Source organism: Phycomyces blakesleeanus, assembly GCF_001638985.1.
Source record: "Phycomyces blakesleeanus NRRL 1555(-) unplaced genomic scaffold PHYBLscaffold_32, whole genome shotgun sequence".
Taxonomy (NCBI): domain Eukaryota; kingdom Fungi; phylum Mucoromycota; class Mucoromycetes; order Mucorales; family Phycomycetaceae; genus Phycomyces; species Phycomyces blakesleeanus.
Window position 1 is genome coordinate 41,627 of NW_017265189.1, and position 20,902 is coordinate 62,528.

Genomic DNA, 20,902 nt, shown 5'->3' on the forward strand with positions numbered 1-20,902 from the left:
TGAAAATCAGATATTTGGAAAATTGAATTTGAACCGAAGGAATGGATTTCTTTTTTCTAGGAAAGAAAAGAAAAAAAATAGAAAGACAATGTAGGTTTATTTGTAATAATTATCATTATGTGCTGAGCCTCGACGCTAAAACTGGAGCGGATATCTGTTGTTGTTTCTCAAAGAAAACAAAAAAGATATAAAGAATGTTTTTAGCAGACATGCTGCCCCAACTCCAAACAATATTGCAACTGTTTTTTTTTGAAACTGTAATATTGAGTTTACTATTTGCTTTGATTCTTTGGCTATTAAATTCTCGGCACTTTTCTTTCCGAACGAGTTCAATACTTGACTTGTTAGATATTCATCTATCTAAGCAAAGAGAAATGTGACAACCAGAATATTTTTTATGAAGGAGGGTATAGTAGATTAGGCATTCTTTTTTATCCCCTTAACACCAGATAATTCCTGCGTATTGTACTTCTTGGTATCGTATGCAAATCGCTTTCAGATTTCGCTTATGACTTTTTGGTTCTTTAATATAATCTTTGAATTTGAGCTTCAATGACATATTCCAGCCGGGTAAAGAAAAAGACGATATTCAGATTGTATACTCATCATAAGTTATCATGATAATGTGAGTGTATATAATCACATTTCTATCATCTTTGTTTACGCCCAGAAATAAAGCTTAGTAAATCGGCGGTCTTCAGCGATCGGAGCTCTGTGATTGCCATGTATACTTCCTGGTAAGTTTCTTGATGCTGCTTACGGATAGACAGAGCACCATTGACACCGAAAAAATCGACGTAGTAAAAGTATATATACCTGAGAGAGAGGTATAAGCCGTCACCACAGTACAAAGTTTTGGGTTAACCAACTCGATACCCTAAAAAGTAAACAAAGTGTGTTCTCGTTATATAAACGTTTTAATACTTGCTTTTCAAAACCTTTGGACTCTTTTTTTTATGGATCTTCAGATGTACTCTCTTGTCTTTGCCACATTGTTGTTAAAAATTATATATCAGAGAGAAAAAAGTAGAATGGCTGCAATAAGTTTAGCCGATGGTAAAGTTGGAATGTAAGCTTCGTTCACTCGGCACAAAAAAACAAAAAATATGGGATGTCTTCCATGTTTCATTGACTTTTGGGGTATTTGACTGTTCGCTCTGAGTCTAGGGTACATATTCATATTGTATTTGTGAACGGCTATTAGTGCCTCTAGTCTTAATACTATATCATTTCCGATTTTTCTCCAATAGCTCATTTTTGTTCTTTTTTTTTTTTGTTATATTGATCACACTCTCCACAAAGTCCTCTTGTGCCTTAGTAGTTACATATTGAGTAGTTTTTACCTGGAACTTCGGGTATCTAATCTGAATTCAATTTTTCAAATCTCTGGTTTTTCATTTTTATTTTATCCAAAAGAAGTGAACTTGTTGTCTAAACTTGAATTCGGATTTGTCAAAAAAAAAGTAACATGTTCTGAGTGTGAAATTTAAAGGGCTGTAAAAATAATAGAGTTGTAGCAGCGATAAATTTAAAGTCAGGATTTTCTGTAAGATTTCCTTTGCTAATATTTTGAAACATAGAATTCTACTTTTCAGTTTGAAGGTTGACCATTATTATTATTTTTTACCTTTAAAAAAGAAATCTACACATGGCATAAAAAACACTGATATTGGGAGTGTATATTCAGTGCTATGAACCAGAAGCCTTGTAATTAAAAAAGAAGATGTGATGCGTAAATATTTTGACAATAAGAACCAGTACTTTTATTAACATTGTATACAGGCACACACACACATATATATATATATATAAACGTATAACACAATTGCTTTTGGGTTTGTGTAAAGTAGATGATGATGTCTTGTGTGGCGGTCAGCACATTGTTCTTTTTTTTACCTCTGTACTGGATATGCCTGTGTGTGTGGTCATGAAAATCATGGGGGCAACTAATTCACATTACTTTCCTTGATTTTTTTTAACAAAAAAAAATAAAGGTAAATATAAAGGCCTTGTAAAGCCTAGCTAATGTCAAGAGCCCTTATCTTGAAGACACTTCTATATTAGTTAATATTTATAATCAAATAAAGAAAAAAGCCCAATTCTCAATATTTCTCGGTGACACCATTCGAAAGTGACCCACGATTCTACACAATCTCTTTCTTCCTTTCCTTTTAGTCTATCTATCTGCTGCCTTTTCTTTGGTACCTTTCTCTCTCTATACATATATTGCCTGGTCCCCCTCTTTTTGTAGCCATTCACCTAAAAATAAATATATAATGTGAATGATTTAAAGATAATACAAGTCTGCGTATCTTGTTCTTTATCCCACTTTATTCTCCTTTTTCCTTTCTATTCCTCTTTTTTCTATTCCATGAACTCAGAATAGTACGTATAAAGTATTATTATTAACATTAATACTTCTTCTACTATTCAAAGTAACGACATGTCTTTTTGTCGTTGTTCTTGTATTGTTCAAAACTAAATATACATATAAAAATTACTTATTCCTCTCACAGCGATTATCTCTTTAAACTACTTCTTATTGGTGACTCTGGTGTAGGAAAATCATGTCTCTTGCTTCGGTTTGCAGACGACATGTTCACCGACAGTTACATTTCCACCATTGGGGTTGATTTTGTAAGCTCATTCCGTTCATCTTTTATTTTTGTTTTTATTTTTATTATTACTTATTTGTTTTCCACAGAAAATTAGAACAATAGAAATTGACGGCAAGGCAATAAAGTTACAAATCGTAAGCTATAAAATATATGCAACATATTATGATAATAAATTTGAGAAGAAAAGAGACTCATAGTATAATATAATATATATTATTATTATTATTATTGGTATGTGTCTATAGTGGGATACAGCTGGACAGGAGCGTTTCAGAACAATCACATCTTCGTATTACCGTGGTGCCCATGGAATAATTATTGTGTACGATGTGACAGATCAAGGCAGTTTTGACAACGTTAAACAGTGGTTACGTGAAATTGATCGTTATTCAGCCGAAGGGGTCAGTAAACTGTTGGTTGGTAATAAGAATGACATGCTTGATCGAAAAGTTGTGTCTACATCAACAGCAAAGGTAAATGATGCTAATGATAATATTCAAGTCAACTGGTCTATATACATATACATATACATATACATATACATATATCGGTTATTGCCTTGATTACTAATCTTCACTATTATTATTATTATTTTTAAAAAATAATAATAAAATAAAAGAGTTTGGCAGAGTCTTTGGGACTACCACTACTGGAAACTTCTGCAAAGAGTGCACTCAATGTAGAACAAGCATTCTCAATTATGGCTAGGCAAATTAAGGATCGTGTGGGTCAATCGGTGGCTCAACCAAATAATTTAAATACTCTCAGAGTTGGTCCAGGAGTATCGATTCAACAGCCAAATCAGACTACTCCAGCAGGATGTTGCTAGTACCAATAAACACAGGCACAAACTCATATATAAATATATACATTTGTGTGGGTACCATATAATACAACATGAACATTCAACTCATCAAACTATATATAAAATATCAAAATATCAAAAAAGTGTCAGAGTCACAATAATACACTCTTTAAATACATACATATATATACATATATATATATTAATAGTATAATTTATTTATTTTTTAATTTTAAAAAAAAATAAAATAATAAAATAAAATAAAATAATAATTGCCTTATTGAACTGCCTTTTTTTTTGCTTAGTTTTTTTTGGGGGGGGAGAGAAGAAATAATGGATGTGTTCTCGATCCTATGGCAGTTCCTGTGCATGTGGGTTGTCATCTATGCATTTGTATTCCTCGTTAAATTCTATACAACCGAGAAAGTAAGAATTTTGTCCACTAAACTTGTTTCTCTTCTTTAATTCCATTGGAAAAGAAGGAGGAATGGGAAAAAGAGAAGAAAAGAGAATAGCATGGTGCTCATCATGCATTAGGATGCCAAACGGAAACCTTATCCCCCATCAGCCATCAGTCTTTTACCAACCTTCTCTACCGGTCATGGAACTGACACCGACACTGACTGCGACTTTGATGACGATCGACGAAATCCAAATACCCCTCTAGTCGAACGAGATCAGTGGTCTATCAAACCATTCCAGATACGCTACACCACCCAAAACTTCAATCGACTTTTTGCAAAAATGACCCGTGCTGCACCACGATTTTGGAACTGGTGGTTTACAATTGGTACTCTGGTGGCCTGTGCTTTAATGGTAGCAGGTGTAGTAGTGATCGGATTAGCAGCATTTAGAATCCTCAGTGGTCTTTACCACGCAATCCTACCTGCACCTGAAACTAGTCATCGAGTAAAAAGAGATTTAGGAGATGATCAAGTGTTTTTACCAATGGTGAGTTTTCTTTCTATTTATTTTTTAACAAGAAAAATAAAAAAGGATTAGAAAATAAGCTTTTATTGATATTATAATTAATCATTGGAAATCAATATATTAGATACCGGGAGTAACACTTCCCATGTCCCATCTTGGATATTACCTGTTTGCATTACTATTCTGTGGTTTAATTCACGAAGCTGGACATGCAATTGCATCTTATAGGTAAGCACACATTGGACTCAAATAGAGATAGAGAGGGAGAGGTTCTTTATCATTATCATCATTTTCTGTTAAAAGAAAAGAGAAAGTTAGAATGGATATAGTGAATATTGTGATTGTTATATATATATATATATTGTATCTAAATAATATATATATATATACAAAAATACATATCCAGTGAGAAAGTTCCTATTCAGAGTGCTGGTGTTTTTGTATATTATCTCTATCCAGGTGCATTTGTCAATGTACCTGACCAGCCCCTTCAATTGCTTTCTCCTTTCCGCCAACTCAAGATTGTGTGTGCCGGTGTGTGGCACAATGCGATTCTATATCTTTTGACACTTTTGTTTTTGTCGGGTGGTCTCAAGGCAGGCCTTCTGCTGTGTGGCTGGAAAACGTTAGAAGGTTTGGGAGGTGTGAGTGTAGTGGATGTCAGAAGTCTGTCTCCACTTGCGACCCACCTATCGACATCTTCTGTAATATATCGACTGGATGATCATCCACTTGACAATAATATAATCGATTGGAACGATTTCTTACTCTTTGATCAAGGAAGGCACAGACCCACTCAGGGATTCTGTACAGAGAAATATCTTGACAATCTTGGTAAGTGTCTTTGTGTTTATTATCACTATTGTCTATTCTTTGGATAGATAGATATTGATTAAACATCTTTTATGTGTTCTCTTTACTTATTTTTTTTTTGTATACAGGCCTTGAGTGTTGTGAAATTAATGATGACACACCCTTTGGAAAATCACCAAACGAAACCCTGTCATGTTTCCAAGACTTTAAATCAGCCTTGGATCTTAAAAAGGTTTGTTAACTACACTTATCTTTATACAATTAATTAATTGAATGTATATTTTTTAAATAAAATAAAATAAAATAAATATATAAATAAATATATAAATTGCTTGTTTTTATTGGGTAAAATCATACAGCCTGAGGATCTTGTATGCTTGCCTGCTCTAGAAATACTTGCTTCTCGGGACAGAAAGAGGTGTACGAGTGACAATGAATGTGAAACCAAATGTATAACACCATATATGCCCTCTACTGGTGGTCAAATTGTACGGATCTATGCCAGGATGCCTAGCTGGGTACAGGGACCTCCTGAAGAACTTGACAAGGTGTTTTTATTTGAGGGTGAATTGGTTGATATATGGGAAAGTGGTAAGTATTATGGGTATGAGTATTATCCTCTATTGATCTATTGATCTATTGATCTAATTATAAAAAATTGCCTAAATCTTATCCTTTCTTCTCCCTCCTTTACTTTTATAGTCAAGGTTGGAATTCTACAGCCTCGATTCTGGATACTGCCTGCATCTATACCTCATATTCTAGAATTATTACTGAGGTAAATATAACTTATACGCATGTCTGTCTGTGACTGAGAGCATGAAATCTTGTGTATCTTTAATATCTAACCTTTTATTTACTTGATGTACGTATGAAAATAATAACAATGAAAATAATAATAATTAGATACGTGTCGTCTTTTACTCTGGCCCTTGCCCTTCTCAATATCTTGCCTGCTTTCCGACTGGACGGAGAATTTGCCTTGGGGCAAATCCTTGTCTTGTTACTGCGCTCAAATCATGGTCCAGTAACGACCCGGACTGGGGACACCCAGCGCTACACCCGGGGTGTTCTTGCAGTAATAGTTAAAGGAACTTCTATTGTAGTTGGATTTGTGATCATTGGTAGTATCATTCTGGGTGTATTCAATGGGCTTTCGGGAGACTTTTAACAATAAGTAAAAAAAAACAATCCACCTTTTCTCTCTCTATATATATATATATTTACAATTTCTCATTTGTGCATGTATCCACTTCTTTTACACTGTTCATCTGGAAACCATTCCTTTTTATTGGCTTCATTTCTTTTTGTCGTTGTTTCTGTTACTGTTATTATTCCTGTTATTGATTCTTATATTCTATATAAATGTTCTGAATCTACCAACTTCATCAATTCATCAATTTCATTAATCTATATATTACAAATTTGTATACAATTATGTCTATTGAATGATAGGCGAGGAAAATGTCGCACAAGGTTGGCTAAATATAGGTTGGCGTACACAAAAATATATAATCATTTCTGACGTGTAATACTGTTACTTGGCATCGATCTTCCTCCCTCTCCCTTATACACAAAAAGATATATATATATATATATATAAGAGTACAATAGAAACCTATTTAGGTTCAAAAAATAACATAACATAAAATAAAATAAAATAAAATAGGATCTTTGCACAACAAGCAAGAGGCCAATCTCTTGAATCACTCTTCTCCCTTTTCTTTATAACATTTCCTTCTCTGTATTATAGAACCCCCAAAAGAAGAACAAGTTTACCCACACCCGTATATACATACATACAATGAACTTGATTCGATTGGTTGCAGACATGATGCATTTGGCATCCATCATCATTCTCTTATTGAAGATTAAGAAATCAAGATCATGTTCAGGCATGTCAATACTTGTTGTTGTTGTTGTTTAAAAGAAAAGAAAAGAAGACAATTAACATACTTTGTTTTATTTAAATACTTCTAGGCATATCCCTAAAATCTCAAGCTCTTTATGCAATCGTCTTTCTCACACGGTACCTAGACCTCTTTACCGACTTTGTCTCAGTCTACAATTCATGCATGAAGGCATTTTTTATTCTGTCTTCACTCTATACGGTTTACCTGATAAAAATCAGATACAAGCCATCATACGACGCGACACTTGATACCTTTAGAATCGAGTATCTTTTGGGTGGATCAATTATTCTTGGACTGGTGTTTACTTCCAAATACACTATAATCGAAGTAATGAAGAACTCTTTATTGATACATGCATGCATTTTTGGTTTACAAATTACAAATTACAAATTAATTAATTAATACTAAAACTTTATTCTTTACAAGGTACTCTGGTCATTCTCTCTTTGGCTGGAATCTGTAGCCATTCTTCCTCAATTGTTCATGTTGCAAAAGACAGGAGAAGCAGAGACGATTACGACACATTATCTGTTTGCACTTGGTGCATACCGCGGTCTTTACACAATAAATTGGATTTATCGTCATTTTTATGAAAAGCACTCCACTGATTGGATTGTGTGGGCAGCTGGTATTCTTCAGACTGCGCTGTACAGTGATTTCTTTTATATTTACTATAATAAGTAAGTACCAAAAAAAATTTAAAAAAAAAATTATGTGAATCTGTATAATAAATACACTTTACATTATACTGATACTTCTATTATCTAGGGTCATCAAAGGTGCCAAGTTTGAATTACCAAAGTATGTATATCATATTGTGCTTTTATTTTTAAATGTTTATTTATATTAAAGAATAGTAATACTAAAGCTTCTTCCTTTTTATATAGAATGGTCTAATTGAAACAAACAAGATATTATATATAAAAAAATACCAATTATACTTTACATACACATTACTTGTATAGTCGTGTATCTATATACACCCACCCGCTCACTCACTCACGCTAATATAAAGTATGTAAATAAAAATCTGGAACAACTGTTTTATAATCACGTCAATAAACGAACAATTCACCAACCAAAAAAAAATCGAGTGGCTTGAACTTATTTTAGACTATCAGGAAAATATGAATTTAAATATTATTTGGCTATATATATACTGAATAGCTTGTATTTTATTTTAGATTTTATAAAGGCCAAAAATGAAATAAATCTTTTGATATCGTCTGGGTAAAGAAGTATTCGAATTAATTGATATTCTTGTTACTTACCAGTTATAAGGGTCCCAAGTTAAGCAGGGATTCATACAATTGAATATAAAATATAAAATATAAAAAATAGTACATCTTTAAATCAAGCGCCTTTTGTAACTAAAAGATGTGTAGCATGAATTAGCAAAAAATCTATCTCAAACATTTTGATTCATTTACTGTAAGAACAATAGAAATAAAAATTATATGCATGTCATTCATAGGTCATTTTTCATACTCATTTTTATTTTATTTTATTTTTCTTTCTTCCATTTGTTCTTCATTCCCATTGCTGTTCTTCAGTGGTCTGATTTTTCCTTTATAGTTACTGTTACTGTTACTGTTATTGTTACTGCTACTGCTACTGCTACTGCTATTATATTTCTTCTTCTTCTTCTACTCCTACTCCTACTTTTTTCTTTTCTTTTCCATTTTTCTTTATATTATATTTCTTATTATAGCTATTATTTTGTTCATACTTCATAAACACTTTCATATTTCTATACTTTATTTTATTGATTGTTGCTATGGAATCCTTCGAAGACCGTCGCCCATCTTCCCCAAGCGCAGAACGTGCAGTGCCCGATGAATACCACACCCTATTAAACGAATTGAATCGACATGTTCATCAAGAACACCCTAAAGATATCATTCAGTTCTGTATAGACTTTTTCAAAGAGAAACTTGAGAAACGTAAAAGAGGATCAATCAGTGGACCTGCATTCGATACACGAGGTAAGATTTTTTTTCAGAATATATGTATGTTTTTAAGTGTATAAACATTTCTTTCTTTCTTTCTTTCTTTTTGTAGAAGCGTCTCCTATCACTACTACCACCAGTGATGAGCTGGGTGGTGGTGAAACCCTAAACGTGCCATTTTCCCGAGGAAGACGTACTTCGGTCAGTGCAGAATCCATCCAACCATCCCAGACTCCTCTAAAGAAGATTGTGATTCCAAAAGACGCCGAACAGCGGAAACAGATCAGAGCCGCGATCCAGAACAACTTTTTGTTCAAAAACATGGACGACGACCAATACAACGACATCGTCAATGCCATGGCCGAAAGAAAGGTTGATGAGGGCCAGATAGTCATCAAACAAGGCGGAGTCGGCGATTATTTCTACATTGTTCAGTCGGGCACCTTTGATTGTCTGATAAACGACCACAAGGTCACCTCATATGGTCCAGGAGGAAGCTTTGGTGAACTGGCCCTGATGTACAACGCACCCCGTGCGGCCACTATCATCGCAACCTCAGACGGCGTGCTATGGGCACTGGACCGAGTGACATTCCGGTCTCTCGTGGTCGAAAACACGGCCAAGAAGAGAATGATGTATGAGCACTTTTTGGAAGAAGTTCCATTATTCAAATCTCTCAACAAGATTGAACGGCACAAGATTGCTGATGCCCTTGAATCAATTCAATACGAAGACAAGGATGTGGTTCTTAATCAAGGCGATTACGGAGACAATTTCTACCTCATCGAAGACGGCGAGGCGACATTTTACAAGAAAGGCAAGGATGGCAAAGAACGTATGGTCAACAAAGCTATCAAGGGAGACTATTTTGGAGGTAAAATTTTAATCGATAAGAAGAAGAGGGATTATCTATATAGCTCTGCTTATGAGACAATAATCATAACAACATACTTTTATGTGCATTCATTAATTTTTTCTTGTATCCGTATGCACATTTAATAGAACTTGCTCTCATCAATGACCGTCCTCGTGCAGCAACTGTGGTTGCAAATGGTAGATTGAGATGTGCTACTCTAGGCAAGAATGCTTTCACAAGACTTCTTGGACCTATCATGGATATTCTCAAGAGAAACTCACCAGAAGATCACCCAGAGCAATAATGTATATATATATATATATACATATATGCATATATAAAAGATTACTAGAAAAATATAAGAAGAATATTATAATTGCCATCTACTTGTACTTGTATTTGTACTTCTTCTACTTTTACTTCTTCTTCATAAGTTATCCCTCTCTCTCTATTTTCCCCCCTTTCCTCTCCCTTTATTATAATTGTATTTGTATTTTCTTTTCTCTTTTCTCTTTCCATTGCTTTCTCTCTCTCTCTCTTTATTTCAAATATATATATATATATATATATATAATAAATCATAATCACTGTAATTTACATATAAATATTATTACTATTTTTTATGAAAGATGTATTACAGACTTTTGTAGCATATTTAAAACAAAAACAAAAAGACACTTGACCAGGAATTCATATTGCCTTGGTTTTTATATTCTTTATGTTTAAAGCAGTGTGATTTTAACTCCAGATAGTTCTTCCTTTTGGATACGAGAAACTATCTACAGATTACGATATATACCCATCTTTTTCTCTCTCTTTCTTAAAGAAGATGGTGCACCATGCCAGATGGTATAAAGAGATAGAGGTATATAGTGAGTCATAAGCTTTGACTTTCTTTCTTTCTTTCTTTCCTTGCTTGTCCAGAGCCCGGATCACAATTCTATTGAGCACATTTATTATTATTATTATGATTGAAAGAAAAAGCAAATGTTATCAATAGCATGGTTTGGATTTTTCTTTTCTTTGTTGGGAAATTTGAAAACCGACCCGTCAACTTGCGTTCGGTAAGTTACACATGCATTTGACGGCAAGGAAACACAAGACTTACGTAACCAAGGCAACGTTTTACTATCTTTTACTTTTTTACTTTTTACTTTACATCTATATTTAGACTTGACCTTTTCCCTTTTTTTTCCCTTCTTTGTCTCAATCTCGTAATTAAGCATCTATAATGGATCTAGTAAAAGACATTCTGTTTGAAAAGGTAAAGAAACAAGAAAAGCATAGTTCTTGTATATAATGAACAAGAGATTCAAGTTTTACATCTTTTCTTTGAAAAATAATCATAATCATAATAATTACTTATCATCAAAATACTAAATTCAATATCATTGTTTGTTTTAGCAAGAAGGAAACCTATGTGCACAGCATGCTCTCAAGTAAAGCTCCTTTTTTTTATTATTTTATTTTTATTGTATTCATTGTGAATCAAAACCATTGTGCTTATAAGCGTGCGTACACATATATACATACATACATATATTTGAATATTGATATTAATAATGACAATAATATTGAAAGCACAGTGCTCTCTTGCAAGGTAAGAAATAATAGATATGAAAGATTGACCTGCATGATTATTAGTATTAGTATTATTATTTTATTGATTTATTCTGTTTCCATTTTCTCTCTCTCTTTATGTATTCATGTGTAAAAAACCAAAAAACCAAAAAAAAAAAGGCAATTATTTCACAGCAGTCGATTTGGCTACTATTGGACAAGAACTCGATCGTGAAGAAAGTAGAGTAACTGGAGTGAATGTTAGTGGTAGAACAAGTCAGAATTACGATGATTCTGGATTCTTTTCTATTCAGGTAATAGCAATCATATATACAACATATTGTATGCGTTTATAATTAATGAATTAATTAAATACTGTCTTTGTCAGGTTATCCAAAATGCACTTTGTATTTGGAACCTAAGCTTAGTACCATGGCTTTCTGAAGAAGCAAGTGATGCAAGGGAACATCCAGAGTAGGTCAAGAATAATAAGAAGAGAAAAGACAGATTATGGCGGTGAATATGATGTATTATTGAAAATATAAGACAAGATGAGATAAAGAAAAAAAAAGGGATAGTACAGCTATATGGTCTCAGGGACAAGGAAATAATTTACGGGCGCTGTGTGTGTGTGTGTGTGTTTTCTTTTTAGAAAGGAAGCTGCCTACATTTGTAACTTGAATCAACACTGGTAAGCTCAAAATCCCTGTTTTACTACTGCCTTTATCTTGAACATGGTTTGAAAATCCAAATATGTAAATATTTATATTTTGTGTACAAAGGTTTACATTACGCAAATTCTCTGTGCCTTGGAGATGGTACAATCTAAACTCTACGCAATCTGCACCTATACATCTCAGTGAGACATATCTTGGTTTATTGCTACAACAAATTCAGAATGAAGGTAAGCAGCCCAAATAATAATAATACTAATACTAATAATAATTCTGATAATCTCTTGTGAAAAAAAAAAGGTTATTCTGTGTTTGTTGTGAGAGGATCACTTCCAGATTGTGTAGCTGATAGACTTGCAATTACGTTACCACGCCCACAGAAATCAACCCAAGACAAGAAAAAGACATTAGAAGCCTTCTCAGGACAAGGTTACTCACTCAATGGTCCCACAACCATTCCAGGCCTCCCAGAGGGCGAAGACGAAGACGAAGAAGTCCAATTGGCCAAAGCAATTGAGGCCAGTCTACAAACCTCTCAAACCCAGTCTGTGGATGAGCTTCGAAAGAAACGACTAGCACGATTTGGTGGATAGACTGGGATACTTTTAACTCATTAAATATTATTATTATTATTTCCCTGTAAGCTATAGGAGTAGATTTAACTCATGATCTAGAAAGAATTGTTTTTGGATCACTATTTATATTCCCAAGAACCATAGAGCATTAGAAATCATCAAGTCAATACACACTTACATACATGTTTTACTATAAAAGGTTGCCTTAATTGCAAGCATTTATGCTGTAAGAAAAAGCTTGGACCATCCGAGGTAAAGGGATGATAGATTGCACTGGTAGTTTTTGCAATTAGTCTAATATAAGCACGTACATACATACAGAAGTATAGAAGAAAACAAGATTGTATCCCCTTGAATAACCCAACATTATCGTTCAATTACTGCTTGTCACTTTACCCTATCATATTCTATAGAGTCTTTCCTTGCACCATTTCATTAAGCAAACTCATCAAACAATTAAAAATGCACAAAGACAATTTTTTTAAAAACGGTGACTTTAATGATGAAGAAAAAAAATGCTATGATTAAAACCTAGGACAGCTATGCATTTGATGATAAACAAAAAGGGGGACCATATCATGACTATGCTAAGTATTATGCTGGAGGATGAAATGAAAGCAACTGGGTGCGGCTTTGTTATTTTAGTGGCCAGAGTTCTGGGAGACACTGTTCTTGACACTGTTGTCGCTGGCAATACCACCCTTGAAGAAGTTGTTGAGTGCACCGCTGACATTACCCTCATTTCCGACATCCTTGACGGACTGCTTGGAGTCGTGGTGCTTGGACTCGTGGTGCTCGGGCTCGTGGTGCTCGGGCTCGTGGTGCTCAGGCTCATGGTGGACGGGAGGAGGAGGAGAGTGGTGAACTGGAGGAGGAGCAGGGTGGGAGACACCCTTGTCATGGGCATGGGCCTTTTGCCATCCGGGACCCCAGGGAGCAGCTTGGGCGGTGGCAGCGAAGATGGCAACAGCAGCGAGGATAGAGGTGAACTTCATGGTTGATGATTAAGTAAGTAACTTTTAGGGGTTTATTTTGTTTTTCCTTTTGGATTGGAAGTGGGTTTTCGACTTGTGAGAAGAAGAGAGTAAGAGAGAAGAGAGAGAGAGAAAGAGATGCTTGAGTGGATGAGGATAGAAAGAAGAAGGCAGATGTTGGTCTTTATATACCATTTGAAATATCAACCCCCCTTTCTTTTTCTTTTTTTTTCTTTTGACTTGCTTACTTTCTTGCTTGCTTAAAGTTCTTGAATATTAACCACAGTGCTCAACTTTAGACTTTCTTAGTTTTATTTTTATTTTATTTTTACTAGCCAAACTTAATCTAACCGTTAAAGCTCTAGAACTCCTTATTAGATAAAAACAGCAACAGCAATGATAATAATATTGAGAGATTCGAATAAAATAAGAAAATTCCCCTATAAACCTCCCTTTAGTCTGCAAATTTGGCCATCTGTTTGAATAGAATATCTCCTTGGCAAAATGAGTTTTTTTTGTTTAATTCGATTTTGCTTGGGTTTTGCCACGATATTTACACAATTGATTATATCTCAATGTTTCTATACTTTCACTTCTTTGTTTTTGTTTGGCTTCAGTAGATTATCTCTGTAGTACATATAAAGCTTTTACACAAATACAGGGATGTGATATCTTTATTTTATTTTATTTTTATTTTGTTAGGGGTTCTCAATGTCATTCTGCTCAGCATAAAATAGCACTAATACTAATCCTAATCCTAATCCTAATGCTGATACTAACATTGGTAATCCCTTGCTACCAATTTCAATTTTTTTTTCTTTTTCTTCTTTCTTATTTAGCCCCCCCCCCCCCACCCCCCCCTTCTAATCCTCCATCACTTTAACTCCTCAGGTTTACTCTCCAATTAAACACCTCCTCTTATTTCCAAAAATAAAGACCACAACGAGGTAAGAAAGAAAGAAAAAAGACTTTGTATTTGTGACCTGGACCTACTATTGATCTGTTCCTATCGATCACAAAAGGAGAATTGATCTCCAAATACTATAGAGTATGGCATAGGAGATACTTGGCGTCTATGATTTTATTTTTATTTTGAATTTGATGTGTAGAACGATAAACTAGCTGTGGGGTATAGAATGTTTCTTTTGGATATGTATATGTACAGTCGCATAAAACAGAAATATATTTGTAGACACATAGAGAGATGCACAGGGATAGAAGGTGGAGTATAATGAGCTCTGATTGCATGATAACTGCACCCACAAACTATGCTTTATTTCTTAAACTACCAAAGAAGTATGTATATATACTTTCTTTAGAAAACAAATACATGTCATTAGGCCATACTACAGAATTGTCTACAAAACGGTCCCAAAATTGAGTACAACTAGAGTAAACCAAAGGTAATGATGTACTTTGCTTTGTATTCCAAATATTAGCTACAAGATTTCTTCTTTAAAGAAAAGAAATACGATGATTTACAAGGTTTGTTAGTTTCTGCACACATCTTCTTTCTAGATCTAAGTAAATAAATAAATAAAACAAGGAATTGGATAGGTTGAGGGAATATCATTTAGTCCAACGAATGCTTTTTATTTATTTAGATCTGCAAGTCAAAATAAAAGAAGAATCTATTGAACATTAGTGATCTTCCTTAGTAATAATATCTACTGCCAATCTAATTATCACGACTCTAATCTTTGTCACTTTCTCTTTATTAAAATAAAGTGAACAAAAGGTAGCAATAAGAAGAATTAGAAAAATAGGGGGAATAGAGAGACAGACAAAGTGAACCAGACTTGCGAATATAGGGCGATTATTACCAGAGCCTATTACCAAAAGTCACTCTTTCTTTACACCTTTCAATTGAGCGTGCAAAGTACATACATGTGTGCGTGTGTCTATATAGTCTGTTATTTTTTTATATAAAAGAAAATAAATAAGAAAGACACAATATACTGCAGTCTATGCTATTTAGTAAGATCTACATCTATTTCTTTAACCTCAAATTGCTTATTGTTTTTTTTGTGTTTTTGATCCAAGGACTACAAAACGCCTGTACTTTATTTTCTTATTCACAATAATTCTGATATTCCTATCGATCAGCAGCTCGCATCGATCTTTTATCTGAGATATTCTGCTGTCAATTAAAGGGGAACAAACTTTATTTGACCAAAAAAATAAAAAATATTTATGAAAATAAGAGACTCCTCTCACTTAAGAAGTGGCCTGTATAGGACTACCAGTCAAAACACATTTACAATTATATTAATGAATGTGTATGAGGGAGAAATAACATATTAATATTTCTATATATATAGTGTGTAATGTCCAATGTCTACCGCTAATGTACAAATATTTCTTACCTTGAATACTTGATACAAAACAAAACAAACTTCTTTTATTATTATTTTGGTGGCCTAAACGCACAGCAGATTTTCTTTTTCTTTTTTTTCTTTGGTGCCTGGTTTTGCCGCGCTTATGTATTATGCTCTACAAATGACATTATCTTGTACATGAATCTCAAAAAAGATACTAGATAATTGTGCACACACCTGTAGCGTATATACTTTTTATATATAATAACTAACTTTAGTCTCCTTAATCAGTCTGTAAAAAATAGAAACTTTAATTACTCCTTTTGATTTGAGCCTTTCACTTGTTTCTTCGTGGTCGTAAGTGTCACCCAGGATCATTATTTGATTTTGTATAATTTTTGTTCTCCTTGGGTCACGGAAAATATTGTTCCGATTTTGTACCCTTTTTTTTTTCTTTTTTTTTTTGTACACATTCTCTGCCCTTTGTACAGTTGTGGCTTGTTAAGCCTGTCCCACCCCCCCTGGTCCTACACAATCAGGAGCGGTTGCGAGAAAGACAATGGTAGACAAAGTACATTGTACATTAGGGTCCAATCTTCACATTAAATAGCACAGTTGGTCATTTGTTTGATTTCAAACAAGTCTACAGGTTCTTGGCGTCTAACAGAATCTTAAGATTCCTTTGACCTTAACAACCAACCCATCACAAAATCATATATACATATATAATTCTTTATTATAATTTTTCCCTTCTTTTCTCTCACATTATAATTATTGTTACTATTTATGCGCCCCTTATTCTTCCTTCGTCCTGGCCGGCTAGTCAAACTGGGTTCAGTAACGGCTTCTGCAAGTGTCGCCTATTACGTGCTTAAGAAACATGCAGAAGATACTAAGAACCCTGCTGTTGGTGGTGGTAGTGATGGTGGTACTACTACTGGTGCTGCAGCACTAACCGCAGACTATATACCGCCACCTTTTTACTGGGAAACCATACCAGGATTTATCAAAAAAAAGTTTGAGCCACCTTACCCTGCCAATTCGTCAGCCTGGAATTTTATGAGTAGTCTGGTTATGGGCGGTGTGGGTTCGTTTGGAAAGTTCTTTATTTACTGTCTCAATGACACACACACACACAATATGCAACCTACTTTGGATATCATCGATCAGGAAAATCGCGCAAGAGGCCTAATTACTGGTATTGAAATATAAATATGTATCTTATCTATGCATGTGTGTATGTGTATATATGTATAAACGCAACCGCAAATGCAAATGCGAAAAGAAAGCATATACATATGCACACAAGACAAGAAAAGACAAGACAAGACAAGACAAGAATTTTGTATATATTACTATTATTATAGGACGAGAATAACCAAATGACAGCTAACTTTTTGTAGTATCCAACCATGCATCAGTCTGGGACGATCCTTTTCTCTGGGGTGTGCTTCCAACTAAAACGTTGTTTTCTGTCGACAAGATGCGTTGGGTGTTGGGTGCTGCAGACATTTGCTATACAAGTCTGTAAGTGTGTGTGTGTCTATACTTCTTCTTCTTCTTCTTTTGATAGTACTAGTGCTAGCACTACTGCTAATAATACTATTTGATATAAACCTCTCTGGATTAAATTAAATTGAATTAAATTAAATTGAATTAAATTAAATTAAATTGAATTGAATTAAATTAAATTAAATTGAATTGAATTGAATTAAATTATTTTAAATTGAATTGAATTGAATTGAATTGAATTGAATTGAATTGAATTGAATTGAATTAAACCATTAGTTTCAAATCCCTCTTCTTCTCACTCGGGCAAGGTATCCCAACCATTCGAGGAGCAGGTGTTTATCAACCAGCAATTGATTTTGCTATTCACAAAATGGACCAGCACCAATGGATCCACATATTTCCCGAAGCCCGTGTTAATCAAGGGGATGATCTAATTCGATTCAAATGGGGTATTGGCCGTATTGTAATGGAAGCAAAGGAGTGCCCAATTATCATTCCTGTTTGGCACAAAGGCAAGTACTTATTTTTATTTATTTATATTGGTTCATATTTATTTATATACACATAAAGAAGAAGAAGAAGGGGGGAAAGGGGAAAGGGAAATTATAGAGAGAAAAAGAAAAGGATTAGTAAATAGATAGATAGATATCAAGAATCAATGAGTCCTGACTTTGGACTCATTATACAACCTACACCTATACACACAATTTATACATACAATTTATCAATCTATTCATTTACCAATCAACAACCAAAAACCAAACAAAACAAAACCAACAACAAAAAAAAAGGAATGGAAATTGTTCGACCATTAAAGGGGCCATTTGTTCAACTGTTCAATCCAATTACTGTGGTTTTTGGTGAACCCATTGATGTCCAGGATGTATTGAATGAGTGGCAACAAGGCAAGCTAAGTGAGGAAGAAGCCAGAATAAGAATCACATCAATTGTCTATGAAGCCTTGAAGAAGTTAAAAGAAGATGCCGAAAACAATAGACTGAAAAACTAAACGATAGACTCCATCTGTAACACTAAACAAGACATATATATATATATTTGTATTTGTATTTGTATTTATTCAATCAATCAATCTATAGAAGCAACATTTAATACTGATACTAATTATAATAATAATTTAATAAACATTATATTTTTGATATTGAATATATTAATTGATAATAACTGTGTATTGCTTTTATTTTAAAAATACTAATAGAGAAAAAGGTGATGTATGCTATTTGACAAGATGTGTGTAGTGTATAGTATGTATGAGAGTGAGAGAGCGCGTGATTTTAGGTAATAAAGATGTTGAATTGGAATGATATTTAGTTGTTTTGAAGTGGTGTGGGAGTCTTTGCCGATGAATAGCTTTCTTCTTCGTCTTGAGCTTGTTGCATTGTAAGATCTTCCATCACCTCTGTCTTGTAAGTGTGTCTTGCACTGAGATCTTTTAATGCCTTTTTTGATATCCCACTGGGTTCATCCATATTGACTTCTTGAACGTTTGTCAACGAATCATCCATTTTTAAGAAAACTTCGCTGCCACTCTTGACAACCACGGGTGGCCGTTTATACTTCTTACGGTATTCTTCTAATTTCTCCAAACTGATGTCACTTCCGCCTGTCACAAGTACAACCACATCACTTTCGGGTGAAAGAGACGGCAGGATATCTCGAATGATCTGGGTGTAGCAAAGTGAAAGTCCAGCACCAGCTGCTGCTTCCACTAATGTCTTGTTGTCATCTTGAAATACCGATATCAATATCAACATAACCTTCAAAAGACTTGCTTGTTTAAATCTAAATTAATATTCTTACCAGCAAAGAGTCTTGCTGCATCGGCTGCCATTGCATCGCTAACTGCAAACGGAACTACTGGATGGACCAGACTTAGTTCAAGAGACTTTGAGCTGACAGACTTGACTGCTAAACTTGATGCAATTGTGGTTAACCTTGGCAGGGTCACCATTTTTCCTGCAACTACTGCAGACTGGAACGAGTTGCTCCCATGGGTCTCCACTGCAATCACTGGGACTTGTTTCCAACCAATTTCTTGGAGTCCCATAATAACCCCATTCAATAATCCTCCACCTCCAACAGGGCAAATTATAGCTGCAGGCGGGTTATTCTGTAGCTGGGATTTCAATTCATGAATAAGTGTAGAATGTCCTTGCCATATGTGCGCATGGTCTGAAGAAGGAACATAGACACTATACATTCTGTCAGAATTGACATGTTCTTTTTTTTCGCTCCCCTCTTTTCACACCCTATGCTATCCCATCTTCTTCTCCCTCCATATCTATTACTATTATTTTAATATACACACATACACACACATGTATATTACATATGCATATATCCCTTACTCATTACGCTTTAGCAGTTTACGAGCATGTGATTCAGACGCAGTAAAGTCCTATTCAAGAATAACATTTTGATTAGAACTCTATCTAGCTTCCAATCCTTTAAAACTACACGCTCCACATTACACACACAAAATATATGCTAATCATTTCGCTTTCTTTTCTTTTCTTTTCTTTTCTTTTCTTTATCGTTTTACCACTTACATCACCAAATAGAATAAGATGTGCTCCTTCTAATCGAACACCGTCGCATATACTCTCATTTGTATTTTTTGGGAGTACAATCACAGCATCCACACCGAGCTGTCTTGCACAATAAGCAACAGCAAGAGCAGTATTGATCCCAACACCACATATAAATCGGATATCTGTGCCTCGTAATTGAACAGTTCGATAACAGAAATTACCGATTCCTCTAAAAGAAATAATAAAAATAAACAGCTATTTCTTCATATACATATATGTCGCTATTATCCTTGCTTTAGTACCTCATCTTGACTGAGCCTGAAGGTTGAATATTCTCCATTTTGAGAAATATATTGCTGCTCATTTTCGACTTTTTTTGTGAGAAATTGAGTTTTACCATTACGAATAGAAGGGAATTGGGGCATTATATATATATATTTCTCTCTCTTTTTTTTTCATAAAGAAAAAAATATGGAGAATGAGAATAAAGGGTTGGTTATTACAAACCTATTGAGTTTCACACTTAGACGAGAAGAATGAAGTAGGGGAGTTCCAACATGCATCGTTTGTGATTCATCAAGTAATTGATTCTCTTCATCAGAAGAATCTTCAATCATTTCCATATATATATATATATGTATGTATTGATATATATGTCCAAGTATGTCTATATGTTTATATATATATATATATATAATACAGTGCAAAGAAGAATAGAATAGAGCAAAATTAAAAAAAAGAGGATATACTTCTTTTATCTGACAGAAGAATCTATCATGTACTCATCACGTGGTTTGCATACAAACGCGTCCCAAAAATATATTACCGCGTTTAAGCTTATTTCTCGCGTTACGTG

The 20,902-nt window shown here is 34.2% G+C and overlaps 10 protein-coding genes across 10 annotated transcripts; 7 read left to right on the forward strand and 3 right to left on the reverse strand.

Annotated features, from left to right (window-relative positions):
- Positions 1-650: 650 nt before the first annotated feature.
- Positions 651-1,938, reverse strand: PHYBLDRAFT_174626 (hypothetical protein; the record flags this gene model as incomplete). The annotated part of the gene is made up of 5 exons (XM_018437295.1): positions 651-816; positions 1,134-1,262; positions 1,344-1,359; positions 1,628-1,760; positions 1,897-1,938. 5 exons carry the CDS (start codon positions 1,936-1,938, stop codon positions 651-653), a joined length of 486 nt encoding a protein of 161 aa, XP_018284953.1.
- A 433-nt stretch (positions 1,939-2,371) lies between these two features.
- Positions 2,372-3,447, forward strand: PHYBLDRAFT_151852 (hypothetical protein; the record flags this gene model as incomplete). Its single annotated transcript, XM_018432763.1, has 5 exons — positions 2,372-2,385; positions 2,517-2,637; positions 2,705-2,752; positions 2,864-3,091; positions 3,238-3,447. The coding sequence occupies 5 exons, from the start codon at positions 2,372-2,374 to the stop codon at positions 3,445-3,447; spliced, it is 621 nt and encodes a 206-aa protein (XP_018284954.1).
- A 285-nt stretch (positions 3,448-3,732) lies between these two features.
- On the forward strand, positions 3,733-6,337 carry PHYBLDRAFT_183699 (hypothetical protein; the record flags this gene model as incomplete). The annotated part of the gene is made up of 8 exons (XM_018438816.1): positions 3,733-3,849; positions 3,961-4,374; positions 4,478-4,581; positions 4,760-5,187; positions 5,295-5,398; positions 5,526-5,757; positions 5,869-5,944; positions 6,073-6,337. Exons 1-8 carry the CDS (start codon positions 3,757-3,759, stop codon positions 6,335-6,337), a joined length of 1,716 nt encoding a protein of 571 aa, XP_018284955.1. The 5' UTR covers positions 3,733-3,756.
- Positions 6,338-6,895: 558 nt separating this feature from the next.
- PHYBLDRAFT_137099 (hypothetical protein) lies at positions 6,896-8,159 on the forward strand. The gene is made up of 5 exons (XM_018429834.1): positions 6,896-7,061; positions 7,147-7,406; positions 7,506-7,759; positions 7,848-7,880; positions 7,967-8,159. The coding sequence occupies exons 1-5, from the start codon at positions 6,971-6,973 to the stop codon at positions 7,974-7,976; spliced, it is 648 nt and encodes a 215-aa protein (XP_018284956.1). The 5' UTR covers positions 6,896-6,970; the 3' UTR covers positions 7,977-8,159.
- Positions 8,160-8,856: 697 nt separating this feature from the next.
- PkaR4 (protein kinase A regulatory subunit) lies at positions 8,857-10,188 on the forward strand (the record flags this gene model as incomplete). Its single annotated transcript, XM_018442249.1, has 3 exons — positions 8,857-9,064; positions 9,141-9,902; positions 10,031-10,188. The coding sequence occupies 3 exons, from the start codon at positions 8,857-8,859 to the stop codon at positions 10,186-10,188; spliced, it is 1,128 nt and encodes a 375-aa protein (XP_018284957.1).
- Positions 10,189-11,115: 927 nt separating this feature from the next.
- Positions 11,116-12,845, forward strand: PHYBLDRAFT_79769 (hypothetical protein; the record flags this gene model as incomplete). The annotated part of the gene is made up of 8 exons (XM_018443501.1): positions 11,116-11,148; positions 11,289-11,323; positions 11,471-11,484; positions 11,625-11,758; positions 11,833-11,918; positions 12,097-12,135; positions 12,227-12,348; positions 12,419-12,845. 8 exons carry the CDS (start codon positions 11,116-11,118, stop codon positions 12,709-12,711), a joined length of 756 nt encoding a protein of 251 aa, XP_018284958.1. The 3' UTR covers positions 12,712-12,845.
- Positions 12,846-13,334: 489 nt separating this feature from the next.
- On the reverse strand, positions 13,335-13,688 carry PHYBLDRAFT_70278 (hypothetical protein; the record flags this gene model as incomplete). The annotated part of the gene is made up of 1 exon (XM_018442250.1): positions 13,335-13,688. The coding sequence occupies one exon, from the start codon at positions 13,686-13,688 to the stop codon at positions 13,335-13,337; it is 354 nt and encodes a 117-aa protein (XP_018284959.1).
- Positions 13,689-14,871: 1,183 nt separating this feature from the next.
- PHYBLDRAFT_70279 (hypothetical protein) lies at positions 14,872-15,818 on the forward strand (the record flags this gene model as incomplete). The annotated part of the gene is made up of 4 exons (XM_018442251.1): positions 14,872-14,963; positions 15,008-15,070; positions 15,107-15,152; positions 15,711-15,818. 4 exons carry the CDS (start codon positions 14,872-14,874, stop codon positions 15,816-15,818), a joined length of 309 nt encoding a protein of 102 aa, XP_018284960.1.
- An 825-nt stretch (positions 15,819-16,643) lies between these two features.
- Positions 16,644-18,659, forward strand: PHYBLDRAFT_183702 (hypothetical protein). Its single transcript, XM_018438817.1, has 4 exons — positions 16,644-17,183; positions 17,389-17,512; positions 17,774-17,996; positions 18,315-18,659. The coding sequence occupies exons 1-4, from the start codon at positions 16,772-16,774 to the stop codon at positions 18,504-18,506; spliced, it is 951 nt and encodes a 316-aa protein (XP_018284961.1). The 5' UTR covers positions 16,644-16,771; the 3' UTR covers positions 18,507-18,659.
- Positions 18,660-18,822: 163 nt separating this feature from the next.
- On the reverse strand, positions 18,823-20,663 carry PHYBLDRAFT_151859 (hypothetical protein; the record flags this gene model as incomplete). Its single annotated transcript, XM_018432764.1, has 6 exons — positions 18,823-19,241; positions 19,316-19,707; positions 19,864-19,913; positions 20,065-20,275; positions 20,349-20,416; positions 20,550-20,663. The coding sequence occupies 6 exons, from the start codon at positions 20,661-20,663 to the stop codon at positions 18,823-18,825; spliced, it is 1,254 nt and encodes a 417-aa protein (XP_018284962.1).
- Positions 20,664-20,902: the final 239 nt, after the last annotated feature.